General features: G+C 50.3%; 2 protein-coding genes across 3 annotated transcripts; one reads left to right on the top strand and one right to left on the bottom strand.

Moving 5' to 3' along the window:
* Positions 1-2,493: 2,493 nt before the first annotated feature.
* Positions 2,494-7,974, bottom strand: LOC144603054 (hepatic and glial cell adhesion molecule-like). Of its 2 annotated transcripts, XM_078416189.1 has the most exons (3): positions 7,593-7,973; positions 5,781-5,883; positions 2,494-2,964 (listed from the first exon to the last, which is right to left on the bottom strand). In XM_078416189.1, exons 1-3 carry the CDS (start codon positions 7,882-7,884, stop codon positions 2,688-2,690), a joined length of 672 nt encoding a protein of 223 aa, XP_078272315.1. In that variant the 5' UTR covers positions 7,885-7,973; the 3' UTR covers positions 2,494-2,687. The 2 variants fall into 2 exon arrangements, with proteins under 2 accessions (XP_078272315.1, XP_078272316.1); XM_078416190.1 differs by lacking the exon at positions 5,781-5,883 and having other exon boundaries at positions 7,593-7,974.
* Positions 7,975-16,386: 8,412 nt separating this feature from the next.
* Positions 16,387-22,729, top strand: LOC144602610 (E3 ubiquitin-protein ligase TRIM39-like). Its single transcript, XM_078415741.1, has 4 exons — positions 16,387-16,404; positions 16,815-16,837; positions 16,919-17,037; positions 22,133-22,729. Exons 1-4 carry the CDS (start codon positions 16,387-16,389, stop codon positions 22,663-22,665), a joined length of 693 nt encoding a protein of 230 aa, XP_078271867.1. The 3' UTR covers positions 22,666-22,729.
* Positions 22,730-25,989: the final 3,260 nt, after the last annotated feature.

Raw genomic sequence — 25,989 nt, 5'->3', positions numbered from 1 at the left:
TGTGAAAAAAAACTTTCTCATCTCGGTCCTAAAAGACTTCCCCCTTATCCTTAAACTGTGACCCCTTGTTCTGGACTCCCCCAACATCGGGAACAATCTTCCTGCATCTAGCCTGTCCAACCCCTTAAGAACTTTTGTAAATTTCTATAAGATCCCCCCTCAGTCTTTAAATTCCAGCGAGTACAAGCCGAGTCTATCCAGTCTTTCTTCATATGAAAGTCCTGCCATCCCAGGATCAATCTGGTGAACCTTCTCTGTACTCCCTCTATGGCAAGAATGTCTTTCCTCAGATTAGGAGACCAAAACTGTACGCAATACTCCAGGTGCGGTCTCACCAAGGCCCTGTACAACTGCAGCAGAACCTCCCTAAATTGGTCTATTAGAGAGTCAGAGTGGACAGCTATGTGCTGAGCCGGAAGAAATGGGGGAGATATTAAACAATTTCTTTTCTTCGGTATTTACCGAGGAGAAGGACATTGAATTATGTGAGGTAGGCGAAACAAGTAGAGTAGTGATGGAAATTAGGAGGATTAAAGAAGAGGAGGTACGGACACTTTTGAAGAATATAAAAGTGGATAAGTCTCCAGGTCCTGATAGGATATTCCCTAGGACATTGAGGGAAGTTAGTGCAGAAATTGCAGGGGCTATGACGGAAATATTTCAAACGTCATTAGAAACAGGGATGGTGCCGGAAGATTGGCGCATTGCGCATGTTGTGCCTTTGTTTAAAAAAGGTTCTAAAAGTAAACCTAGCAATTATAGACCTATTAGTTTGACGTCTGTGGTGGGAAAATTAATGGAAAAGATACTTAGGGACAATATATATAATTATTTGGATAATCAAGGCCTGATTAGAAACAGTCAACATGGATTTGTGCCTGGAAGGTCATGTTTGACTAATCTTCTTGAATTTTTTGAAGAGGTTACTAGGGAAATTGATAAGGGCAAGGCTGTGGATGTTGTCTATAAGGACTTCAGTAAGGCATTTGACAAGGTTCCACATGGAAGGTTGATTAAGAAGGTTAAATCGTTGGGTATTAATAGTGAGGTTGCAAGATGGATTCAACAATGGCTGAATGGGAGATACCAGAGGGTAACGGTTGACAATTGTATGTCAGGTTGGAGGCCAGTGTCTAGTGGAGTGCCCCAAGGATCTGTGTTGGGTCCACTGTTGTTTGTCATTTACATTAATGATCTGGATGATGGTGTGGCAAATTGGATTAGTAAATATGCAGATGATACTAAGATAGGTGGAGTAGTTGATAGTGAGGTAGATTTTCAAAGTCTACAGAGAGACTTGGGCCTTTTGGAAGGGTGGGCTGAAAGATGGCAGATGGAGTTTAATGCTGATAAGTGTGAGGTGCTGCATTTTGGTAGGACAAATCAAAATAGGACGTACAGGGTAAATGGTAGGGAATTGAGGAATGCAGTGGAACAGAGGGATCTGGGAATAACTGTGCATTGTTCCCTGAAGGTGGAATCTCATGTGGATAGGGTGGTGAAGAAGGCGTTTGGTATGCTTGCCTTTATAAATCAGAGCATCGAGTATAGAAGTTGGGATGTAATGTTGAAATTGTACAGGGCATTGGTGAGGCCGAATCTGGAGTATGGTGTGCAGTTCTGGTCGCCAAATTATAGGAAGGATGTCGACAAAATGGAGAGGGTACAGAGGAGATTTACTAGAATGTTGCCTGGGTTTCAGCACTTAGGCTACAGAGAGAGGTTGAACAGGTTGGGTCTTTATTCTTTGGAGCGTAGAAGGTTGAGGGGGGACTTGATAGAGGTTTTTAAAATTTTGAGAGGGACGGACAGAGTTGACGTGGGTAGGCTTTTCCCTTTGAGAGTGGGGAAGATTCCAACAAGGGGACATAGCTTCAGAATTAAGGGACAAAGGTTTAGGGGTAACATGAGGGGGAACTTCTTTACTCAGAGGGTTGTGGCTGTATGGAATGGGCTTCCGGTGGAAGTGGTGGAGGCAGGCTCGATTTTATTATTTAAGAGTAAATTGGATAGGTATATGGATAGGAGGGGATTGGAGGGTTATGGTCTGAGTGCAGGTAGATGAGACTAGGTCAGGGAGAATGGTCGGCGTGGACTGGTAGGGCCGGACAGGCCTGTTTCCATGCTGTAGTTGTTATATGTTATACTCAAATCCTCTTGAAATGCTAACATACCATTCGCTTTCTTCACTGCCTGCTGCACCTGCAGTCCTGCCATCCCAGGGATCAATCTGGTGAACCTTCTACCACCTATTATATTGAATTGTGGGCGTGTGTTATTTCTTTAAACAATCATTAACGGCTTGAATGGTCGCTCGCTAGAGGCGACAATAGACAATAGGTGCAGGAGGAGGCCATTCGGCCATTCGAGCCTGTACGCACCGCCATTCAATGTGATCATGGCTGATCATTCTCAATCAGTACACAGAACGATGAACCACCAATGGCCTTGATTACATCAGGCACAGGCTTACATGACAGGCAGAAGTGTTAAATAAATCTGTTTTATTATGTACAAAGTGCATTTTACAAAATCATCACAAGCTGCACAAAAACGTGCAGAACAAACATCCACTGCATCAGTGACCAGACGTTGTATAAATTACAGGTTCCCAAAGAGCAACAATAGTCAATAGGTGCCGGAGGAGGCCATTCGGCCCTTCGAGCCAGCACCGCCATTCAATGTGATCATGGCTGATCATCCGCAGTCAGTACCCCGTTCCTGCCTTCTCCCCAGACCCCCCGACAGCACGGACAAAGTGGGAACTGTTCCATGTTCCACAAGGGTCTTGTCGTAAACTTTGGGATCTGGGACCATGGACACATCTGGTCACATCTGCCACATAGACAGCGCAGCAGCAAACCCGTTCCCCGACACCCAGAAACGGGGTGCTCTGTCACCCTCCGTGTACAGCGGTCCCCACTCTGCAACACTCCCGGTCCCACAACGACCCGCTCCTCATCCCTGCGAGAGAGGAGAGAGAGAGGGGGGGGAGAGAGGGGGGGGAGAGAGAAGGGGGGAGAGAGAAGGGAGAGAGAGAGAAGGGAGAGAGAGAGAAGGGAGAGAGAGAGAAGGGAAAGAGCGAGAAGGGAGAGAGAAGGGGGGAGAGAGAAGGGGGAGAGAGAAGGGGGGAGAGAGAAGGGGGAGAGAGAGGGGGGAGAGAGAGGGGGGAGAGAGTGGGGGGGAGAGAGAGGGGGGAGAGAGGGGGGGGAGAGAGGGGGGGTGAGAGAGGGAGGGAGGGGGGGAGAGGGGGGCGAGAGAGAGAGAGTCCTGTGTTAGTGACCGGACATCGCGGCCCATCCATCCCGTTCACTGCCGGGGCAGCGTGACCCCACAATGTTAGACGGGAGAGAGGGGAGGGGACGGGGGGGGGGGGGCAGGGAGACGGGGGGAAGGGGGGTGGCGACCGAGAGGGGAGAGGGGGAGGAGACGGAGAGAGGGGGAAGGAAAGGAAGGGGGCGGAAGGGGGGAACGGGACGGGATGGAGAGAGGAGACGGGACAGAGATGGGGGGAGGGTGGGGAGACGAGGTGAGGGGGGGGAGGGGCGGTGAGGGGGGAGGGACTTTTTTTTTTTTTTTTTTTAATCAAAAAATACTTTATTCAAGTAATAAATATCATTTACAAAACATCTTTTTTAAACAAACCCATCCGACATTTCCGGAGGTTACATATTCAATACAGGCATTTACTTAGACATTTACATACATTTACATACATATCCCTTATTTGGAGGGGCGTCTCTCTCCACCACACCCTGCCCCCCATGTCCAGCAGCGGAAAGACCCTAGACTGTGGTCCTCCCCCACAGGGCCTTGGCGTTGGCTGCACCGAGCTTCAGAGCGTCCCTCAGCACGTACTCCTGCAGTCTGCAGTGGGCCAGTCGGCAACATTCCTTGACGGACAGCTCGCTCCGCTGGGAGGTCAACAAGGATCGGGCAGACCAAAGAGCGTCTTTCACCGAGTTGATGACCTTCCAGCAGCACTCGATGTCAGTCTCGGAATGCGTTCCTGGGAACAGTCCGTAGAGCACAGAGTCCTCTGTGACGGAGCTGCTCGGAATGAATCGTGACAGGGACCCCTGCAGACCTCTCCAGACTCTCCTGGCAAATCCACACTCTTTGAAGAGGTGGGCCACCGTTTCCTCTCCGTAGCAGCCGTCCCGAGGGCAGCGTGCGCTGGTAGTGAGGTTCCGGCGGTGCAGGAAGGATCTGACTGGGAGGGCTCCCCTCACCGCCAGCCAAGCCAGGTCTTGGTGCTTGTTGGTGAGTACTGGCGATGAGGCATTTTGCCAGACAAGCTGGGCTGTCTGTTCTGGGAACCACGCCACAGGATCCATGGAGTCATTCCCCTGCAGTGCCTGCAGGACGTTCCGTGCTGACCACTGCCCGATGGACTTGTGGTCAAAGGTGTTGGTCCGGAAGAACCTGTCCACAAACGACAGATGGTTCGGCAATGTCCAGCTGACTGGCACATTGCGTGGCATCTGCGCCAGGCCCATCCTTCGCAACACCGGGGACAGGTAGAACCTCAGCAGGTAGTGGCATTTGGTGCCCGCGTGCCTTGGCTCTATGCTCCGCCTGATGCAGCCACACACGAAAGTGGCCATCAGAATGAGGGCGACGTTGGGCACGTCTTTACCCCCGTTGTCTGCCGACTTGTGCATTGTGGCTCGTCGCACCCGGTCCATCGCCGACCCCCAGATGAAACGGAAAACGGCCCGGGTGATCCCCGTGGCGTAGGAGGGAGGGACGGGCCACACTTGCGCCAAGTACAGCAGCCCCGAGAGCACCTCACACCTGATGACCAGGTTTTTCCCCGTGAAGGAGAGGGAGCGCTGCTTCCACAGCTCCAGCTTCTTCCCCACCTTGGCTATCCACTCCAGCCAATTTTTGTTACATGCCTCAGCCTTCCCGAACCAGATCCCCAGCACCTTCAGGAAGTCAGGCTTGATGGTGAAGGGGATGGAAGATCGGTCGGGCCAGTAGCCAAAGAGCATGGCCTCGCTCTTCCTGCGGTTTACCCTGGCCCCCGTGGCCAACTCAAACTGGTCGCAGACGCTGATCAGTCTGCAGACCGACCCTGGGTCCGAGCAGAAGACGGCGACATCGTCCATGTACAGGGAGGCCTTGACCTGAGTGCCCCCACTGCCTGGCAGTGTCACTCCTCTTATGCTCGCATCCTTCCTGATGGATTCGGCAAAGGGTTCAATGCAACAGACGAACAAGACAGGGGAAAGAGGGCAACCCTGCCTGACTCCAGACCTGACGGGGAAGCTGTCTGATTCCCACCCATTAATTTGGACTGCACTACAGATATCGGAGTAGAGCAGTTGTATCCACTTCCTGATTCCCTCCCCAAAGCCCATTTTGGAGAGCACGTCCCTCATGTACGTGTGCGATATCCTGTCGAAGGCCTTCTCCTGGTCCAAGCTGACCAGGCAGGCATCCACCCGTCTGTCCTGCACGTAGGCAATGGTATCTCTCAGCAGCACCAGGCTGTCTGAGATTTTCCTGCCAGGTACAGCACAGGTTTGGTCCGGGTGGATCACCTGTCCCAGAGCAGACTTGACCCGGTTGGCGATGGCCTTAGACAGGATCTTGTAGTCTACATTCAACAATGTGATGGGTCTCCAATTCCTTAAGTCATTCATCTCCCCCTTCTGCTTGTAGATCAGGGTGATGTTGCCCTTCCTCATAGAGTCTGACATGCTGCCGGCTAGAAGTATATCGTTGTACACTTCCAGCAGGTCCGGACAGAGAGGGGAGACGGGGATACTCACGGCACGGTGTGGGGGTTGCTGCAGAGATACGATGCCCAGACTCCCAGTACGGCTAGGACGAGAAGGATCACGGCGGGAATGATCGCCCAACGACACCTGGACCCTGGAGGAGACAGACCCACACAGCCGTGAAAATGGAGCTTCGTTTAGAGACACAGCGCGGAAACAGGCCCTTCGGCTAGGCTTGTATATACTGGAATTTAGAAGGATGAGAGGAGATCTTATCGAGACGTATAAGATTATTAAGGGGTTGGACACGTTCGAGGCAGGAAACATGTTCCCAATGTTGGGGGATTCCAGAACCAGGGGCCACACAGTTTAAGAATAAGGGGTCGGCCATTTAGAACTGAGATGAGGAAAAACTTGTTCAGTCAGAGAGTTGTGAATCTGTGGAATTCTCTGCCTCAGAAGGCAGTGGAGGCCAATTCTCTGAATGCATTCAAGAGAGAGTTAGATAGAGCTCTTAAGGATAGCGGAGTCAGGGGGTATGGGGAGAAGGCAGGAGCGGGGTACTGATTGAGAATGATCAGCCATGATCACATTCAATGGCGGTGCTGGCTCGAAGGGCCGAATGGCCTCCTCCTGCACCTATTGTCTATTGGCCCATTGAGTACACTAGTCTTTCCAATCTTTCCTCGTATGTCAGTCCCGCCATCTCAGGGATCAATCTCGTGAACCTACGCTGCAATGCCTCAATTACAAGGATGTCCTTCTGCAAATTAGGAGACCAAAACTGTGCACAATACTCCAGGTGTGGTCTCACCAGAGCCCTATACAACTGCAGAAGGACCTCTTTACTCCTATATTGAAATCCTCTTGTTATGAAGGCCAACATGCCATTAGCTTTCTTCACTGCCTGCTGTACCTGCACGCCAACTTTCAGTGACTGGTGTACAAGGACACCCAGGTCTCACTGCACCTCCCCCTTACCTGACCTAACACCATTGAGAAAATAATCTGCCTCCTTGTTTTTGCCATTCTCAATCAGTAACCCGTTCCTGCCTTCTCCCCATACCCCCTGACTCCGCTATCCTTAAGAGCTCTATCTAGCTCTCTCTTGAATGCATTCAGAGAATTGGCCTCCACTGCCTTCTGAGGCAGAGAATTCCACAGATTCACAACTTTCTGACTGAAAAAGTTTTTCCTCCTCTCAGTTCTAAATGGCCGACCCCCTCAGCAGGTCAGGCAGCATCTCGGGAGAGAAGGAAGGGTCTCGACCCGGAACGTCACCCATTCCTTCTCTCCCGAGATGCTGCCTGACCTGCTGAGTTACTCCAGCATTTTGTGAATCAATACCTTCGAAGAGTTTTTGTATATAGATGAATTAATTAAGAAAGAGATTAATAAAGATATATAATAAATTTATGCGGGGGTTCCCTGAGACATGAAAATTATTTCCAGGGTTCTGCTGAGAAATGCTGGAATGGAGGGAGAGGGATCGTGTTCAGGCAGGGGGGATCAGTTTGCATTGGCTTCATGTTCGGTACAAACATTATTCCTGTGCTGTTTTCTGGGGTCTGTTGGCCACGGGGGAGCTCAGATGGTATGTGTCAATAATGGTTTGTGTAAAATTGAATCATTTGTAACTTTTCCGCGCCCTTTATGTGGCGATTCTTTGCATACCTTGCGTGCGAACAAGAAAAAAAAATGTATCACTGCGCCTTGTCAGATGTGACAAGGAAGCATTCATTCACGGAGAGTGCCGTGCGCAAGTGGGTGGGACAAGGCCAGAATGCCCCACTGGGTCAGCATGGGCCGTGTGGGCCGAAGAGCCAGTCTGGGTGCTGTGCAACTCTGCACTCCACTACTCACCGACCACGCGCAGCTCAAAGTGCTCCACGTCGCGGTTCCTCGGCTCCCTGTCAAAGTAGTTTGTCTCTATCTCGTAGGTCCCCTGGTCACCGAGACCCACGGCCCACAGCTCGATTTCACCGTCCAGTCGGAAGCGGACTCTGTCCCTGTAGGACGGGTGGATGCAGGACGGACTCTCCGGGCTGTAAGACTTCCAATCCAGGATCGGCAGGTCGGGATGGAGACGCCACATCGACACCCTGATCTTCTCGTGGCTGTGGGGCTGGACGGGGAACCTCACCATCCCACCCATGGGGACAGTGGTGACCGAGCCCACGGTGGCCGACGTTCTTGTACCGCACAGAGCCGCAGTGTGGAGACCTGCAACACAACAAGGTCATAGAATGTTTCGAGGATGTAACCAGTAGAGTGGATAAGGGAGAACCAGTCGATGTGTTATATCTGGACTTCCAGAAGGCCTTCGACAAGGTCCCACATAGGAGATCGGGGTACAAACTTAAAGCACATGGTATTGGGGGTTCAGTGTTGATGTGGATAGAGAACTGGCTGGCGGACAGGAAGCAAAGTGTAGGAATAAACGGGTCCTTTTCGGAATGGCAGGCAGTGACTAGTGGGGTACCGCAAGGCTCAGTGCTGGGACCCCAGTTATTTACAATATATATTAATGATTTGGACGAGGGAATTGAATGCAATATCTCTAAGTTTGCGGATGACACGAAGCTGAGTGGCAGTGTTAGCTGTGAGGAGGATGCTAGGAGGATGCAGAGTGACTTGGATAGATTAGGCGAGTGGGCAAATGCATGGCAGATGCAGTATAATATGGATAAATATGAGGTTATCCACTTTGGCGGCAAGAACAGGAAAGCAGAGTATTACCTGAATGGTGGCCAATTAGGAAAAGGGGAGATGCAATGTGCCCTGGGTGTCATGGTGCACCAGTCATTGCAAGCAAGCGTGCAGGTGCAGCAGGCAGTGAAGAAAGCGAATGGTATGTTGGCATTCATAGCGAGGGGATTTGAGTATAGGAGCAGGGAGGTTCTGCTGCAGTTGTACAGGGCCTTGGTGAAACCGCACCTGGAGTATTGTGTACAGTTTTGGTCTCCTAATCTGAAGAAAGACATTCTAGCCTTAGAGGGAGTACAGAGAAGGTTCACCAGATTGATCCCTGGGATAGCAGGACTTTCATATGAAGAAAGACTGGATAGACTAGGCTTATACTCGCTGGAATTTAGAAGACTGAGGAGGGATCTTATAGAAACATATAAAATTCTTAAGGGGTTGGAGAGCCTAGATTCGGGAAGATTGTTCCCGATGTTGGGGAAGTCCAGAACCAGGGGTCACAGCTTAAGGATAAGGGGGAAGTCTTTTAGGACCGAGATGAGAAAACATTTCTTCACACAGAGAGTGGTGAGTCTGTGGAATTCTCTGCCACAGAAGGTAGTTGAGGCCAGTTCATTGGCAATATTTAAGAGGGAGTTAGATGTGGCCCTTATGGCTAAAGGGATCAGGGGGTATGGAGAGAAGGCAGGTACAGGTTACTGAGCTGGATGATCAGCCATCGTCATATTGAATGGTGGTGCAGGTTCGAAGGGCTGAATGGCCCACTCCTGCACCTATTTTCTATGTTTCTATGTCATTGTACCTGCCTGTTTCATCACCCACAGAAAACATTGCCCCTCACATTCCCATTGAACCTGACCCCCCCCCCCCCCTCTCCGGGTAACTGTGTGCTTGTGTTGTCATTTGTGAGAGGAGCACCAAGGCACATTCCTTGAATGTGCACATACTTGGCCAATAAACTTATTCATTCATTCATCAACTTATTCATTCATTCATGAAAAGGTGAGGCTAAAGGTGAAAAGAGTCAGAAAGGGGGTCATATGAGGAGAGTAGTGAAATGTGAAGCTGCAGGGAGGGGTACGGATATGAGAGTCACTGTGAAGAAGGTTCTCGACTCAAAACATCAGCTATTCCTTTTCTCCACAGATGCTGCCTGTCCTGCTGAGTTACTCCAGCACTCTGTGAAACGTCACCTATCCATGTTCCCCACAGATGCTGCCTGACCCGCTGAGTTACTCCAGCACTCTGTGAAACGTCATCTATCCATGTTCCCCACAGATGATGCCTGACCGGCTGAGTTACCTCAACACTCTGTGAAACGTCACCTATCCATGTTCTCCACAGATGCTGCCCGACCCGCTGAGATACTCCAGCACTCTGTGAAACGTCACCTATCCATGTTCTCCAGAGATGCTGCCTGACCCGCTGAGTTACTCCAGTTTATTGCATCTACACTCTTGTTTAAGACCACCACACCCTGGGGAAAAGGGCTGTGACCATCCACATTACCAACGCCCCTCATGGTTTTATACACCTCAACAAGAATCCCCCGAATCCCCCGAGTAGGGACCTACCCTGTGCAGTGGCTCCCTGTAACCTAACCCCCACTGTGCCCGTGCCAAGCTGGTCTATCCCTTCTGCACCCTCTCCAGCACCATGCCACCTCCCTGTAGCTGGGCGCTAGAACTGTGGTCTCACCAACGACGTACAGATAGATACATCATGATGTACAATGGTGGCGCAGCGGTAAAGCTGCTGCCTCACAGCGCCAGAGACCAAGGTTCGATCCTGACCACGGGTGCTCTCTGTATGGAATCTGTACGTTCTCCCCGTGACCTGCGTGGGTTGTCTCCGGGATCTCCGGTTTAGGTCATATGTGATAGGTGTAGAATTGGACCATTCGGCCCATCAGGTCTACTCCACCATTCAATCACGGCTGATTTATCTCTCCCTCCTAACCCCATTCTCCTGCCTTCTCCCCATAACACCTGACACCCGCACTGACCAATAATTTATCTATCTCTGCCTTAAAAATGTCCAAAAGACAATAGGTGCAGGAGGAGGCCATTCGGCCCTTCGAGCCAGCACCGCCATTCAATGTGATCATGGCTGATCATTCTCAATCAGTACCCCGTTCCTGCCTTCTCCCCATACCCCCTGACTCCGCTATCCTTAAGACCTCTATCTAGCTCTCTCTTGAATGCATTCAGATAATTGGCCTCCACTGCCTTCTGAGGCAGAGAATTTCACAGATTCACAACTCTCTGACTGAAAATGTTTCTCCTCATCTCAGTTCTAAATGGCCGACCCCTTAATCTTAAACTGTGGCCCCTTGTTCTGGACTCCCCCAACATTGGGATAATGTTTCCTGCCTCTAACCTGTCCAACCGCTTAATAATCTTATACGTTTCGATAAGATCTCCTCTCATCCTTCTAAATTCCAGTGTATACAAACCAGTCGATCCAGTCTTTCAAGACAGTCCCGCCATTCCGGGAATTAACTGAGTAAACCTACGCTGCATGCCCTCAATAGCAAGAATATCCTTCCTCAAATTTGAAGACCAAGTCCACTGACTTGTGGCCTCCACAGCCGTCTGTGGCAAAGAATCCCACAGATTCACCACCCTCTGGCTAAATAAATTCCTCCTCATCTCCTTCCTGACGGAAAGTCCTTTAATTCTGAGGCTGTGCCCTCTGGTCCTAGACTCTCCCACTGGTGGAAACATCCTCTCCACATCCACCCTATCCGGGTCTTTCACTATTCGGTGAAGTTTCAATGAGGTCCCCCCTCATTCTTCTAAACTCCAGCGAGTACAGCGAAAATTGCTGACAATATTCCAAATGGGGCCTGACCAGTGCCTTTTCACCTAGAGAGTTGTGAATTTGTGGAATTCTCTGCCACAGAGGGCAGTGGAAGCCAAATCACTGGATGGATTTAAGAGAGAGTTGGATAGAGCTCGGCTAGTGGAATCAAGGGATATGGAGAGGTGGCAGGCACGGGTTATTGATTGGGGACGATCAGCCATGATCACAATGAATGGCGGTGCTGGCTCGAAGGGCCGAATGGTCTCCTCCTGCACCTATTTTCTATGTTTCTATGTTATAGAGCCTCAGCATAACACCCCCTGTTTTTGTACACAAGCCCTCTTGAAATAAATGCTAGCATTGAGTTTGCTTTCTTTACTACCGACATTATTCCCTCCAAACCTCTCAAGACCGACAGGCTTGTAGGTTAATTGGCTTCTGTAAAATTAGAGATTGTCCCTTGTGTGTGTGTAGGGCAGCGTTAGGGCGACTTTATCGCTGGTCGCTGCGTACCCGGTGGGCCGAAGGGCCTGTTTCTGCGCCGTATCACTAAGCTAAATGACATTTTCACTGATGAATGTAGACACAAAATGCTGGGCTAACTCAGCGGGTCAGGCAGCATCTGTGGAGAGAAGGAATAGGTGACGTTTCACACAGTGCTGGAGTAACTCAGCGGGTCAGGCAGCATCTGTGGAGAACATGGATAGGTGACGTTTCACAGAGTGCTGGAGTAACTCAGCGGGTCAGGCAGCATGAAAAGGAATAGATGATGTTTTGAGTCGAGAACCTTCTTCAGACTGACTCTCGTATCCGTACCCCTCCCTGCAGCTTCACATTTCACTACTCTCCTCATCTGACACCCTTTCTGACTCTTTTCACCTTTAGCCTTACCTTTTCATGAATGAATGAATACGTTTATTGGCCAAGTATGTGCACATTCAAGGGGGGGGGGGGGGGGTCAGGTTCATTGGGAATGTGAGGGGCAGTGTTTTCTGTGGGTGATGAAGCAAGCAGGTACAATGACATAGAAACATAGAAAATAGGTGCAGGAGTAGGCCATTCGGCCCTTCGAGCCTGCACCACCATTCAATATGATCATGGCTGATCATCCAGCTCAGTAACCTGTACCTGCCTTCTCTCCATACCCCCTGATCCCTTTAGCCACAAGGGCCACTTCTAACTCCCTCTTAAATATAGCCAATGAACTGGCCTCAACTACCTTTTGTGGCAGAGAATTCCACCATTCAGGTAATACTCTGCTTTCCTGTTCTTGCCGCCAAAGTGGATAACCTCATATTTAGCCACATTTTTTTGATCTACCATGCATTTGCCCACTCGCCTAATCTATCCAAGTCAATCTGCAGCCTCCTAGCGACCCCTCGCAGCTAACCCACACACACACCCACACACAGACACAGACCCACACACACACCCACACACTGGGTGTGTCCAGACAACTGCTGGAGTGTCGGTGTCTACTAGATTGGGGTAAGTAAGCTCAGCCACACAATTAATGTGTTGTCTATTTTTTATTACAAGGCCAAGAACTGTAACACAAGCACACACACACAGACACACACACCCACACACACCCACACCCACACACAGACACACACACACACAGACACACACACCCACACACAGACACACACACACACACACACACCCACACACACACAGACCCACACTCACACACACACAGACCCACACACAGACACACACACACAGACACACACACACACACACACACAGACACACACACACAGACACACAGACACACGCACAGACACAAGCACCCACACACATACACACACACACCCACACAGACACAGCCACAATCACCCACACACAGACACACACACACACCCACACACACACACACAGACCCACACAAACACGTGTGTCACATGTGCTTGCTGTTTCTTTCAACAAGACGACTTTCACCGAGAAGGTGAATGTGTTGCACGCAGTAACAGAGTATTGTCTTTCCTACTTTTTATGCAACCAAATCTCAGCGATTGTCGCGGGTCTGTCACCTCACAACACAACATTCTCTCCAGGACTCCGATTTTATTGCAGATTTTATTTTAACAGCAGTCGCTCTAAGTTGATGTTTAACCACCGTTTCACGCTCTACGTAGAGATAACTTAATACATCTTCCATTTCGTTTCTGCCCTTCCTTAGACTGCCCGGCGCTCGCCCGCCCGGTTATTGACACGTTCAGACTCGTTTACTGTGTTGCCAGCCCCTTGCCGGTGTGTAATCAGTGGCAGATTGCCAGAGGCCCTTCACCCTGAACACTCGCCGCAAAACAACATTATTCAGCACAGAATCAATTCCCCGCGCACTGCAGGGCGTGTCGTTGACACCGGCGGTTCTGTACGAGTCCGCAGCTCCCTGAAGGCGGAGGCGTTTGAACCAGGAAGTGGTCGGAATTAAAAATGGCTTCGAAACACCAGATCCAGAGTTTAACCGAAGAAGCGATTTGTCCCATTTGCCTGGATTTCTTCACCGATCCGGCGACACTGGAGTGCGGGCACAACTTCTGCCGCTCCTGTATCACACAGAGTTGGGACAAGGAGGGGAGAAACTCCTGCCCGGTATGTAGAGAGGTGTTGGCAGACCGCACCCTCAAAGTAAATTGGGCCTTGGCGAATATCGCTGAGACAGCTCGAGCACTGAGCCTGAACACGGGAGGGAAGGAAAGTAAACTTTACTGCGAGGAACATCAGGAAGAACTGAAGCTGTTTTGTGAAACCGACAAGAAACTGGTCTGCCTGATCTGCCGAGACGCGCGGGAACACAGAGAGCATCGCTTCATGCCGATTAAAGAAGCTGTTGAAAGCTACAAGGTAAAAGAAAACAGAATGTGATCAGCTGATGAATTTTCAATTCTGCGTTTTGCGGACCGCGCTCCCTCGGCGACTGTTCGGTTCACCCAGCCTCCCACCCAAACTAGCCCTTCCCCAGGTACTTGCCCCAGCCACCGCTGGAGATGAAACACCTGTCCCTGTACCTTCCCCCTCACGTCCATGCAGGGACTCCAGCAGTCCTTCCAGGTGAGACAGCCCGCGGCTCTCTGCTGATACGCTCCACGACCCGATGAGTTCTCCAGCAGTTTGTGTCTTTTTGTAAACTTTCATGTGCAGTTCCGTGTCTGCAGTTCATTTGTTCCGTCTGGTCTAATTCTTTCACTCACTGAATCTGAATCTCAATCCCAGGAGCTGATTAAAACTTCCTTGGAGATTCTCACAAAAAATAAATCAGCGGTGGGGGAAATGGAGCAGCAACAGAAAGAGAAGATTTCTGGAGTCCGGGTAAGGTTTCCAGTTTCCCTTCTCTCATCTTGTGCTATTGTCTTAGATTCCAGGCTCGATAATATTGACCTTCACCTTTCATTTGACAGGAACAGTCACAGAACCTGTTGACCTACATCACATCGGTATTTGCTGAACTGCGCCAGATTCTCAATGAGAAAGAGCGGCTCTTTCTCAGGGATCTCCGGGAAGACGAGGAGAGCGTTCTAAATCCAATGGAGAATAATCTACGAGCGATTCAAGAGGAGATAAACTCTATTCAAAAGAAACTCTTAAAGCTGCAGGAGCGGATGAACCAAACGGACAGTTTGATATTTCTGAAGGTAGGGAGTTACAAATTCAATTTGATTCAATGTAAGGCTGTGAAAGTCGACTCGACTTATCTCTAAAATAAGTACGCAAAACACAACACTCAGTTAAATCTTTTTACTGAAACACCAAGGTGGGAGAAGGCACAGAGACCTGAGTGCACAGTTGTTCGCTCAAGCACCTGCTTCTGTCCTCTCAAAGAACATAAAGATTAGTCAGTATTTATACAGTTGAAAACAGCACAATTTTCAGTAATTTCCCATGGTTACATAGCATAAAGCAGTCTCAGCAGATGCATAGTAGAGTTCCCATAATAGAGTTCCTTTAATTGTGTTAGGGAGTCAAACAGGAGTATAGGGGAGTAAAGGGAGTCACATAGCTAAGATGATTAGAGAGGTACCGTTAGGCGATAAGGAGGTACCATAACATCTAGTTCAGAACATTGAAATGTCCAGAACTCAACAACAAACCCAGAAAAACAACTTCTAAACCTTGGGAAGCAACTTCTTATCTGTAGGTGTCCAGGACTGTGAAGGACTACCTTGCAAAAGCCTGTTTTCAATACAATAACCAAAACAAGCTTTTGTTCAGAACTTTCTCACAGGCTGCTAAGGTTTCGAACTTCCCAGCACAAAATGTCCTCCAAAGGTGCCACAAAATGGTTTCCCCAAAGTTAGCTTCCACAAGGCCACAATCACAAAATAGTGGGTAACAGTCTGAAATAAATGCAGAATTACCCAATAATTCAGGGCTGATTGAAACAGCCCAGTCGGTAGGGAAGACGAACACCACATATTTTGAGCAGACGACAACCCAACGACATGAAACATGTATTCTCCTGTTACAGGTTATCCTTATCCCCTTCAGACGTCCCTGTTCCTACAACTGTTCCCCCCAGGCATTTCTTTTCATCCCCAGACCCCGTCACCACGTTGCATCCCCTTCTCCAACGGCTGATCCGCTAACCCATCCTACTGGGAACCCAACACATTCTCTCCTGTTGATTTCCACCACATCCCTTCCATTGCATTCCCCATTTATCTTCCTGACCAGATTCCAATTCTGTAGCAAGTTTTATCCCCTTCGCCATCAGCCGCAGGGATGTCCATCAGTCTGTCATATGTCCCTCCTCACATAAATTCACCTATCCCATGTCACTTATTGTCCCAGTTCCTTCCCCTCCCATCCCTTTACCAGCTCTCTCCCATCTATTCCAGAAGATTGAAAGAGGCTCCTGACCACATGCGTCATGTGTACATTTCCTTCCTCAGATGCTGGCTGGCCTGATTAGGATTCCACTCTATGCAGCACCTTGTGTCTCCAAATAAATGATTTAGTTGTTCTGGGGCCATATTACTGCCTCGCTCACATTAGCGCACCCCAATCAATCGCAGGGCGAGCTGCATCTTTATCGGAAAGAGAAGTTGAACTTATCACATTGAGCCAGTCATATTTTCCACGTTGTTCAAGCCTGGTCTTCTCTTAGTCTGATATGAACATCTAGTCACAAGCTGGCAACACGATGTCTGTGGAGACAAAGGTTGGTAGACGCTATGCGTTCCCTCTTGCTGACCCACAGGGTGCAAGACGAATCAGGGGGCGCATGAAGTGGCAATGCAGGATCTTTGGCGAATAGGATAGACGAAAATTCCAAGGCATGTTACACAGACATTAAACGCAAGAGGGTAACAGTGAAGAGAGGGTGACCCCCGTTGGACAAATGAGGTAATTCACAACTGGAACCAGAGGAGGTTGAATCGCCCCATCAGTCCAGTATTAAATATACCCATTACATGTAATTAATACATAGTACTGCACTGATGGGGCGCCGCTCCAGCATCAAGTGCTGGGATCTGTCGGAAAATTGTAACAATTTGGCTGATATTCCTGCTGTCATGATGTGGACGCTCAGTGTAAATTAATTGATCTTTCTGACGTTTTATATTTCAGGAGGAAACTCGTCAGAAGAGGAGGTGAGTCTCTCTGCACTGTTTTGGTAATTAACTCAAAAATCGTAGATGCGGGTCTTATAACCGGGTGTGTGATTCATGCAGGATAAGTGATGATATGCACACGCTGTCAGTAGCAGACTGTGCCCTGGCCGTTGGAAAGTACGATCACCCATTTTTGTTGAACACGGTGTTCAGCGAGGTGCCCGACAACATTCAGAGAGGTAAAAACTTTTTTTAAACCGTTATAGTTCTTTAAGTATTAATTACCTGTCCAATGTATATTTAATACTGGACTGGGCTCTTCAACTGCCTCTGGTTCCAGGCCTGAATTACTTCCTTTATCCAACAGGGGTGCCCCTCACTTCACGGGTCCTTTTGAGAATGGCAGGCAGTGACTAGTGGGGTGCCGCAAGGCTCGGTGCTGGGACCCCAGTTATTTACAATATATATCAACGATTTACACGAAGGAATTAAATGTAACATCTCTAAGTTTGCGGATGACACAAAGCTGGATGGTAGTGTGAGCTGCGAGGAGGATGCTACGAGGCTGCAGGATGACTTGGATTGGTTGGGTGAGGGGGCAGATGCAAGGCAGATGCAGTATAATGTGGATAAATGTGAGGTTGACACTTTGGTGTCAATAACAATAAGGCAGATTATTATCTGAACGGTGTCAGATAGACTGGAATAGCGGTGCTAGCTCGAAGGGCCGAATGGCCTACCCCTGCACCTATTTTATATATTTCTATGTTTCTATGTTTCACCGTTACCCTCTTGCGTTTAATTTCTCTATAACATGCCTTGGAAATTTCTTCATTCCGTCTCGCCAATGATTCTTCATTGTTTGGGAAGGAACTACAGATGCTGGTTTAGAAACATAGAAACATAGAAAATAGGTGCAGGAAGAGGCCATTTGGCCCTTCGAGCCAGCACCGCCATTCATTGTGATCATGGCTGATCATCCACAATGAGTAACCTGTGCCTGGCGTCGCCCCATATCCCTTGATTCCACTGGCCCCTAGAGCTCTATCTAACTGTCTTTTAAATTCATCCATTGAATTGGCCTCCACTGCCTTCAGTGGCAGGAAATTCCATAAATTCACAACTCTCCGGGTGAAAACATTTCTTCTCATCTCACTTTTAAATGACCTCCCCTTTATTCTTAGACTTTGGCCCCTGGTTCTGGACTCCCCCAACATTGGGAACATGTTTCCTGCATCCAGCTTGTCCAGTCCTTTTATAATTTTATACGTCTCTATAAGATCCCCTATCATCCTTCTAAACTCCAGTGAATACAAGCCCAGTCTTTCTAATCTTTCCTCATATGACACTCCATCCCGGGGATTAACATGGTGAACCTACGCTGCACTGCCTCAATAGCAAGGACGTCCTTCCTCAAATTAGGAATCCAAAACTGCACACAATACTTCAGATGCGGTCTCACCAGGGCCCCATATAACTGCAGAGGGATGTCACTACTCCTTTACTCAAATCCTCTCGTTATGAAGGCCAACATGCCATTAGCTTTCTTCACTGCCTGTTGTACATGCACGCCAAATTTCAGTGACCTTCAGTGAAGGTCTCGTTGTACTTCCCCTTTACCTAATCCGACACAATTGAGATAATAATCTGCCTCCTTATTTGTGCCGCCTAAATCGTTAACCTCACATTTATTCACGTTATACTGCAGTAAAGAGGCTCCTCTGCAGTTGTATAGGGCCCTGGTAAGACCACATCTGGAGTATTGTGTACAGTTTTGGTCTCCTAATTTGAGGAAGGACATCCTTGTAATTGAGGCAGTGCAGCGTAGGTTCACGAGATTGATCACTGGGATGGCGGGACTGACATACGTGAAAAGAATGAAAAGACTTGGCTTGTATTCACAGGTGTTTTGAAGGATAAGAGGGGATCTTATAGAGACATATAACATTATAAAAGGACTGGACAAGCTAGATGCAGGAAAAATGGTCCCAATGTTGGGCGAGTCCAGAACCAGGGGCCAAGGTCTTAGAATAAAGGGGAGGCCATTTAAAACTGAGGTGAGAAAAAACCTTTTCACCCAGAAAGTTGTGAATTTGTGGAATTCTCTGCCACAGAGCAGTGGAAGCCAAATCACTGGATGGATTTAAGAGAGAGTTAGATAGAGCTCTTGGGGTTAGTGGGATCAAGGGAGATAGGGAGAAGGCAGCTATTGATTTGGGACGATCAGCCATGATCACAATGAATGGTGGTGCTGGCTCAAAGTACCGAATGGCCTCCTGCTGCACCTATTTTCTATCTTTCTATGTTTCTATGCATCTGCCATGCATCTGCCCACTCACTCAACCTGACCAAGTAAACCTGCAACCTCCTAACTTCCTCTTCACAGTTCACACTTCCACCCAGCTTTGTGCCATCTACAAACTTGCTAGTGTTTCTTCTAATTCAATCATCCAAATCATTTATACATAATGTAAATAGTTGCGGCCCCAACATTGAGACTTGCAGCACTCGACTCGCCACTGTCTGCCATTCTGAAAATGACCCGTTTATTCCTACTCTTTGCTTCCTGCCTGCCAAACAATTCTCTATCCATGTCAACACCCTACCCCCAATACCATGTGCTCTAATTTTGCTCACCAATCTCCTGCGTGGTACCTTATCAATGCCTTTCTGAAAGTCTAGATACACGACATCCACTGGCTCCCCTTCATTCATTTTTGTTGTCACATCCTGAAAAAATCCCAGATTAGTCAAGCATGATTTCCCCTTCATAAATCCATGTTGACTTGGACCAATCCTCTTACTGCTATCCAAATGCGTTGATATTACCTCTTTAATAATTGACTCCAACATCTTCCCCACCACCGATGTCAGGCTAACTGGTCTGTAATTCCCCATTTTCACTCTCGCTCTTTGCTTGAAAAGTGGGATAACATTAGCTATCCTCCAATCCACAGGAACTGATCCTGAATCTATAGAACATTGGTAAATGATCACCAATGCATCCACGATTTATGGAGCCCCTCCCTGTACCGTGGGATGCAGACCACCAGGCCCTAGTGATTTATCAGCCTTCAATCCCATCAGTCTATCCAACACTATTTCTCGCCTAAAACAAATTTATTTCAGTTCCGCTGTCCCCTTAGATCCTCTATCCTTAATACGTCTGGGGGATTGTTTGTGTCTTCCTTAGTGAAGACAGATCCGAAGTACGTGTTGAACTCTTCTGCCATTCCTTGTTACCCATAAAAAATTTACCCGTTTCTGTCTTCAAGGGACCCACATTTGTCTTTACTAATCTTTTTCTCTGAATATCACCGAAGAAGCTTTTACTGTCCTTCTTTATATTCTTGGCCAGCCTACCCTCGTTCTTCATCTTTTCAACCCGTATTGCCCTTTTTGTTAACTTCTGTTGTCCTTTGAAAGTTTCCCAATCATCAGGCTTCCCGCTACTCTTTGCTGTGTGATACATCTTTTCTTTTAGTTTTATTCCATCGCTAACTTCCCTTGTCAGCCACGGTTGCCTCTTAATCCCCTCAGAATTTTCTTTCCTCTTTGGAATGAAATGATTCTGCATCTTCTGTATGATGCCCGGAAAATGCAGGATCGTCGTTAAACCGAAGATGGACACAAAATGCTGGAGTGACTAAGTGGGACAGGTAGCATCTCTGGGGAGAAGGAATGGATGATGACTTGGGTCGAGAGTAAATTATGTTCCGCGTGTTGTCCCTGCTGTTGGATGTTGGTGGAGTTGCATGCGGTCCTGATGCCAATTTGCAGGAAGCGCAGTCCGTCATTCCCGTTCCAGACTCTCCTCCCTGCTCTCCCGCAATCCCGAAACTCGTGCTACTGACTCCATTTATACCTCCCGCTGCCTCGGCAAGGCCAGCAGCATAATCAAGGACGAGTCTCTCCCTCTCCTCCCCTCTCCCATCAGGCAAGAGGTACAGAAGTGTGAAAACGCACACCTCGAGATTCAGGGACAGTTTCTTCCCAGCTGTTATCAGGGAGCTGAATCATCCTACCACAACCAGAGAGCAGTGCTGAACTACTATCTTCCACGTTGGTGATCCTCGGACTATCCTTGATCGCACCTTGCTGGCTTTACATTGCACTAAACATTATTCCCACATCATGTATCTGCAAACGTATTGATTGTAATCATGTATTGTCTTTCTACTGACTGGTTAGCACTCAACAAAATATTTTCGCTGTACCTTGGTAAACTGTAACTCCTCTTCCGACACCTCCAATCCCACGCGGTCCCCTCCTTTCCTCGCTACTCCAGTCCGCTTCATCCTACCCGCCTAACACGGCTCCTTATCACAATCACAATAAAACTTTATTAGCCAAGTATGTTTTGCAACATACGAGGAACTTCACTTGCCATACAGTCATAACAGTAAAAAGCAACAGGAAACACAAAATACATTTTAACGTGAACATCCACCACAGTGACCGCTCCACATTCCTCACTGTGATGGAAGGTGAAAAACAGTTCAATCCCTCCCTGCTTTGTCCTCCAGCGGTCAGGGGCTCGAACCTTCTGTGACCAGATATGTCCATGGTCCCAGATCCCACATTTTAAGGCAGAGATAGCTGGATTTTGGGTTAGTACAGGTGTCAGAGGTTATAGGGTGAAGGCAGGAGAAAAGGGTTAGGAGCGAGAGATAGATCAGCCGCGATTGAATGGTGGAGTAGACTTGATGGGCCGAATGGCCTCATTCGAATACTTTCATTTATGACATTATGACCTGATGACTGTCCAAATTCCCCTGATAACCCAGCCCTTCAGACCTGATGAAGTTGTTGTAAACCCTTTTGCACCCATTCCAATTGACTAACAAACCCACCCTTCCCTTTGTCTCACCCTCCACTCAAAAAACACAGGAGCAGGTCATCTGGCCCCTCGTGTCTGCCCCCTTTCACTGTGATCATGACGACCCCACCACGCACCTCTACCTCCTCTTTAACAACCTCAAATTACCACTCACCTCTATATACTCCTGCTCCGATCTGCCTCCATATCTGAATAGCCCGCTTCATTCCCCCATCCCCACCGCAATCTCGCAATCCTCCTCACTCTCCGCACTCGTCCTCCCCGTCCACCCTCCTCCACCTCTCGAAATTCCCCCCTCCATCCCCGGATAAAAACTCCGGGGGAGATGTCTGTTGTCCACCCGATGTGGTTGTGGGCGAAACACCGGGCAGGGTTTCAGTTGACCGCCCGCCTGTGCCTGAGGCCGAGCGGCCTCTCCCCCGGTCCCGGGGCCGCACTGCCCGAGTCTCCCCCCGACCCCCGGGGACTCTCTGATTCTCTGCTTCTCCCCCCAGTCTCCGTCACCCTGGATGTGGAAACAGCGGCTCCGTGGCTCGAGGTGTCTGAGGATCGGAAGAGGGTGAGACTGACCGGGACAGAGAGGAGTCTCCCTGACACCGGGAAGAGGTTTACACACTGGGGGTGTGTGCTGGGATCGGAGGGATTCACATCGGGGAAACATTACTGGGAGGTGGAGGTGGCGGGGAGTGAGGACTGGAGTCTGGGAGTCGCCGCAGAGTCTGTGGAGAGGAAGGTAGAGGACACACTGACCCCGGAGACTGGAGTCTGGAGGATCTGGCGGTGGGATGACGGGTTTGATGCAGTCACCTCCTCTCCATCCCGTCTCCCCGCCCGTCCCATCCCCGGGAGGGTGGGAGTTTATCTCAGTTACGAGTCCGGGACAGTTTCATTTTACGACGCGGACACCAAGTCCCATCTCCACACCTTCACTGGGAATAAATTCACGGAGAAACTTTATCCTTTCTTCATGCCTTGGGATGAAGACCAGTGGCTGAGAATCTGCTCCGGTTCCGCTCCGGTTGTGTAAAAGGGTCGGGTCCCGGGACCGGCGTCAGGAGCGGGGCTCAGGGGCTGTGGGGCAGAAACCCGGTGGACAAATGGTCGGCGCTGAACGGCTCCCATTTAATCCCCAAATTCCGCGTCGTAAAACCCCCAGTGAGCGCGGAAATAAAACCAGGGGGAATATAAATGTGGGAAGAGTGAAATAAACAGCAAGTGGAATCAGAGCTGTCGATCCGTTCATTTTAACGCGCTAACCGCGTCCGGCAACGGAACAGAAATTACTTTGGTGAATTTTTAAAATAAACTAGCACAAGTGTGCCCGTTGGGCCCGTCCTCGTAGGGTTTCCATTGTAACCGGTAGGGGAGTGGGGGGGAGGGAAGGGAGGGAGGAGGGAGGTGTGGAGGGGGAGGGGAGGGGGGGATGGGAGGGGGGAGGGGAGGGGGGAAGGGGGGGAGAGGAGAGGGAGCGGGGTAGGGGGGAGGGGGAGGGGGAGGGAGGGGGAGGGGAGGGGGGAAGGGGAGGCAGAGGGGGAGGGAGGGAGGGGAGAGGGAGGGGGAGAGGGAAGGGGGGAGGGAGGGGGACCTCCCCTTTTCCCAGTACCCCTCTTTCCCCGTTGGGCCCGTCCTCGTAGGGTTTCAATTGTAACCGGGAGGAGGGGAGGGAGGGAAGTGGGAGGGAGGGAGGAGGGGAGGGGGAGGGGGGAGGGGGGAGGGAGGGGGGTAGTGGGGAGGGAGGGGGGGAGGGGGAGGGGGAGGGAGGGGGACCTCCCTTTTTCCCAGTACCCCACTTTCCCCGTTGGGGCCCGTCCTTGTAGGGTTTTCCATTGTAACCGGGAGGGGAGTGGGGGGGAGGGAGGGGGTAGGGGGGAGGGGAGGGGGAGGGAGGGGGGGAAGGAGGGGGACCTCCCCTTTTCCCAGTACCCCCTCTTTCCCCGTTGGGCCCGTCCTTGTAGGGTTTCCATTGTAACCGGGAGGGGAGTGGGGGGGGGAGGGAAGGGGAGGAGGGAGGTGTGGATGGGGGAGGGGACGGAGGGGGGGGAGGTGGGAGGGGGGAAGGGGGGAGGGGGAGGGAGAGGCGAGGGAGGGGGGGTAGGGGGGGAAGGGGGGGAGGGAGGGGGGACCACCCGTTTTCCCAGTACCCCTCTTTCCCCGTTGGGCCCGTCCTCGTAGGGTTTCCATTGTAACCGGGAGGCGGGGAGGGAGGGGGGGAGGGAGGGAGGAGGGAGGTGTGGAGGGAGGAGGGGAGGGAAGGGGGTGGAGGGGAGGGAAGGGGGGAGAGGGGGGAAGGGGGGAGGTGGAGGGAGGGGGGGAAGGGGGGAGGGAGGGGGGACCTCCCCTTTTCCCAGTACCCCTCTTTCACCATTGGGCCCGTCCTCGTAGGGTTTCCATTTTAACCGGGAGGCGGGGGAGGAAGGGGGGGGAGGGAGGGAGGAGGGGGAGGGGGATGGAGGGGGGGGAGGGGAGGGGGGGAAGGGGTGGATGGGGAGGGGGGAAAGGGGGGAGGGGGAGGGAGGGGACCTCCCCTTTTCCCAGTACCCCTCTTTCCCCGTTGGGCTCGGTCCCCGGAGGGGGAGGGGGGGGTTGGGCGTCGAGAGGTGAGGGAGGTGGGGAGGGATGGGGAAGGAGTTGGGGTGGAGGGGGGAAGGGAGTGGGGATGGAGGTGGGAAGGAGTGGGGAGGAAGGGGGTTGAGGGGGGAAGGGGGACCTCCCCTTTCTTTTTTCGAAACACTTGCCCCGGTGGCCCACGAGCATAGGGGCCCCATGCTGATCTGTGTATGTTAAGTGACTTGCAATAAAAAACACAACTTTAAAAAACAATCAGCTGCTTTTCGCAAGAATGTAGCACCCATCTCACACAAGCATTGTGACGTCACAAGCTGAAGACCTTGAAAAAAAAAGGTTAAAAATAAAAAGATGTAAATTTGTAAAGAGTAGACACCCAATAGCAGCTGCTTGTCCATTGTGACATCACACGCTGAAGGGGGGGGGGGGGGGAGGGGGTGCAGCTCGAGCTCATCTCACAGGGGCATTGTGACATCACAAGCTGAAGACTAAATCCGCACCGCAGCGCCCCCCTGAAAAGGGGGGGGGGGGGGGGCAGCGCTTTAAAACCTCTGTAACTTAAAAAACATGCGACTAAATCAAATGAAAATATCACGGCCGGTCGTTTGGGAGGTTGGCGATTAAGTCGGTGCAAAAACCGTCGCGCTACTGTTCACCGTTTTGCCGCAATCGCTGATACGAACAAATAAATATATCAAATAATTCAGGTCAAACCCCAAAAAAATATATATACAAGATCTGAGTTTTAATAGTATACTAGACCAAGTGGGCCCGTTCAAAGCGGGCCCTTTGGGCCCGCCCCACACCTCCCATTTTCTCCTCCCCCAGCCCCACTCTTACTCTCCCCACACCATCCCCTTGTGCGGTGAGGTAGTGTTGGAGGGAGGGTGGTGTTGAGGATGGAGGGGGGGGAGGGTGATGAGAGATGGGGTGGTATTTGTGGAGTGGGGAGAGTTTGTTTTGGAGGGGGAGGGGAGGAGGGTACCCCTCTTTCCCCCACCACCAAGTCCCCTCCGCACTACCCCCTGTTGTCCCATTCCCCATTCTCAGCCCCCCCCCCCCGCATTTTTTCTCCCCCAGACACACTCTTAGCATCAGTTAAAGTCCCTGGGGGGGGGGGGGGGGTGCGGGGGATCGGATCATTCAAAAGTCCGGGGGGGGGGGGGGGGGGTGCTGGTGATCGCATCATTCAAAGGCCCCGGGGGGGGGGGGTGGGATAGCGTGGAGATGTTCTCCCGGGTGTGGGAGAGAGGAGAGAAGCAGGGGGTGAGAGGAGAGGTGAGCCGGTGATAGCGGGCTGGCGCCGCTAACGGCGTCCATTTTTTTTGTTGCGAGTGTGGAGATTCCGCGCATGCGTGCTGAGCACAGAGTGAGGAGATTCCGCGCATGCGTACTGAGCACTGCCTCACCGCAGCGCCCTCTATCGAAACCTCAATAAGGGGGGGGGGGGGGCATTGCATTAAAACCTGTGTAACTTAAAAAAATATGCGACAGAATTAAATATAAAAATCATTTTCCATCATTGGCCCGCGTGGTGATTAAGGCGGTACAAAAATCGTGGCGCTACGGTTCACCGTTTTGCCGTATTCAGCCGACATCAGTGGAATATATATACAACGCTACAAGATCTGAGTTTTAGTAGTATATAGATAGATAGATAGATAGATAGATGTAACGGGATTGGACCCTTCTCGTCAAAAGTCGTATTATTAACTCCGTTCAATGACTAGTTCAATGTAATAGATACAGTTCATGTTACTTCAGTGATTTGGAAAATGTACACAAC

Source organism: Rhinoraja longicauda, chromosome 19 (genome assembly GCF_053455715.1).
Source record: "Rhinoraja longicauda isolate Sanriku21f chromosome 19, sRhiLon1.1, whole genome shotgun sequence".
NCBI classification, from domain to species: Eukaryota; Metazoa; Chordata; class Chondrichthyes; order Rajiformes; family Arhynchobatidae; genus Rhinoraja; species Rhinoraja longicauda.
Note: the sequence above shows the minus strand (reverse complement) of the source record. Positions and strands in the feature narration are given on the sequence as shown.

Bases quoted from the DNA above. Each gene is read 5' to 3' on its own strand.
- LOC144603054 (XM_078416189.1), bottom strand. From the start codon at position 7,884: ATGGGTGGGATGGTGAGGTTCCCCGTCCAGCCCCACAGCCACGAGAAG. The intron at 5,884-7,592 runs GTGAGTAGTGGA...TGTCTCCTCCAG, and splicing joins CTTTGAGCTGCGCGTGGTCG to GGTCCAGGTGTCGTTGGGCG. The intron at 2,965-5,780 runs GTGAGTATCCCC...CCTCTCTCGCAG, and splicing joins AGCAACCCCCACACCGTGCC to GGATGAGGAGCGGGTCGTTG.
- LOC144602610 (XM_078415741.1), top strand. The intron at 16,838-16,918 runs GTGAGTCTCTCT...TGATTCATGCAG, and splicing joins GAAACTCGTCAGAAGAGGAG to GATAAGTGATGATATGCACA. The intron at 17,038-22,132 runs GTAAAAACTTTT...TTCTCCCCCCAG, and splicing joins GCCCGACAACATTCAGAGAG to TCTCCGTCACCCTGGATGTG.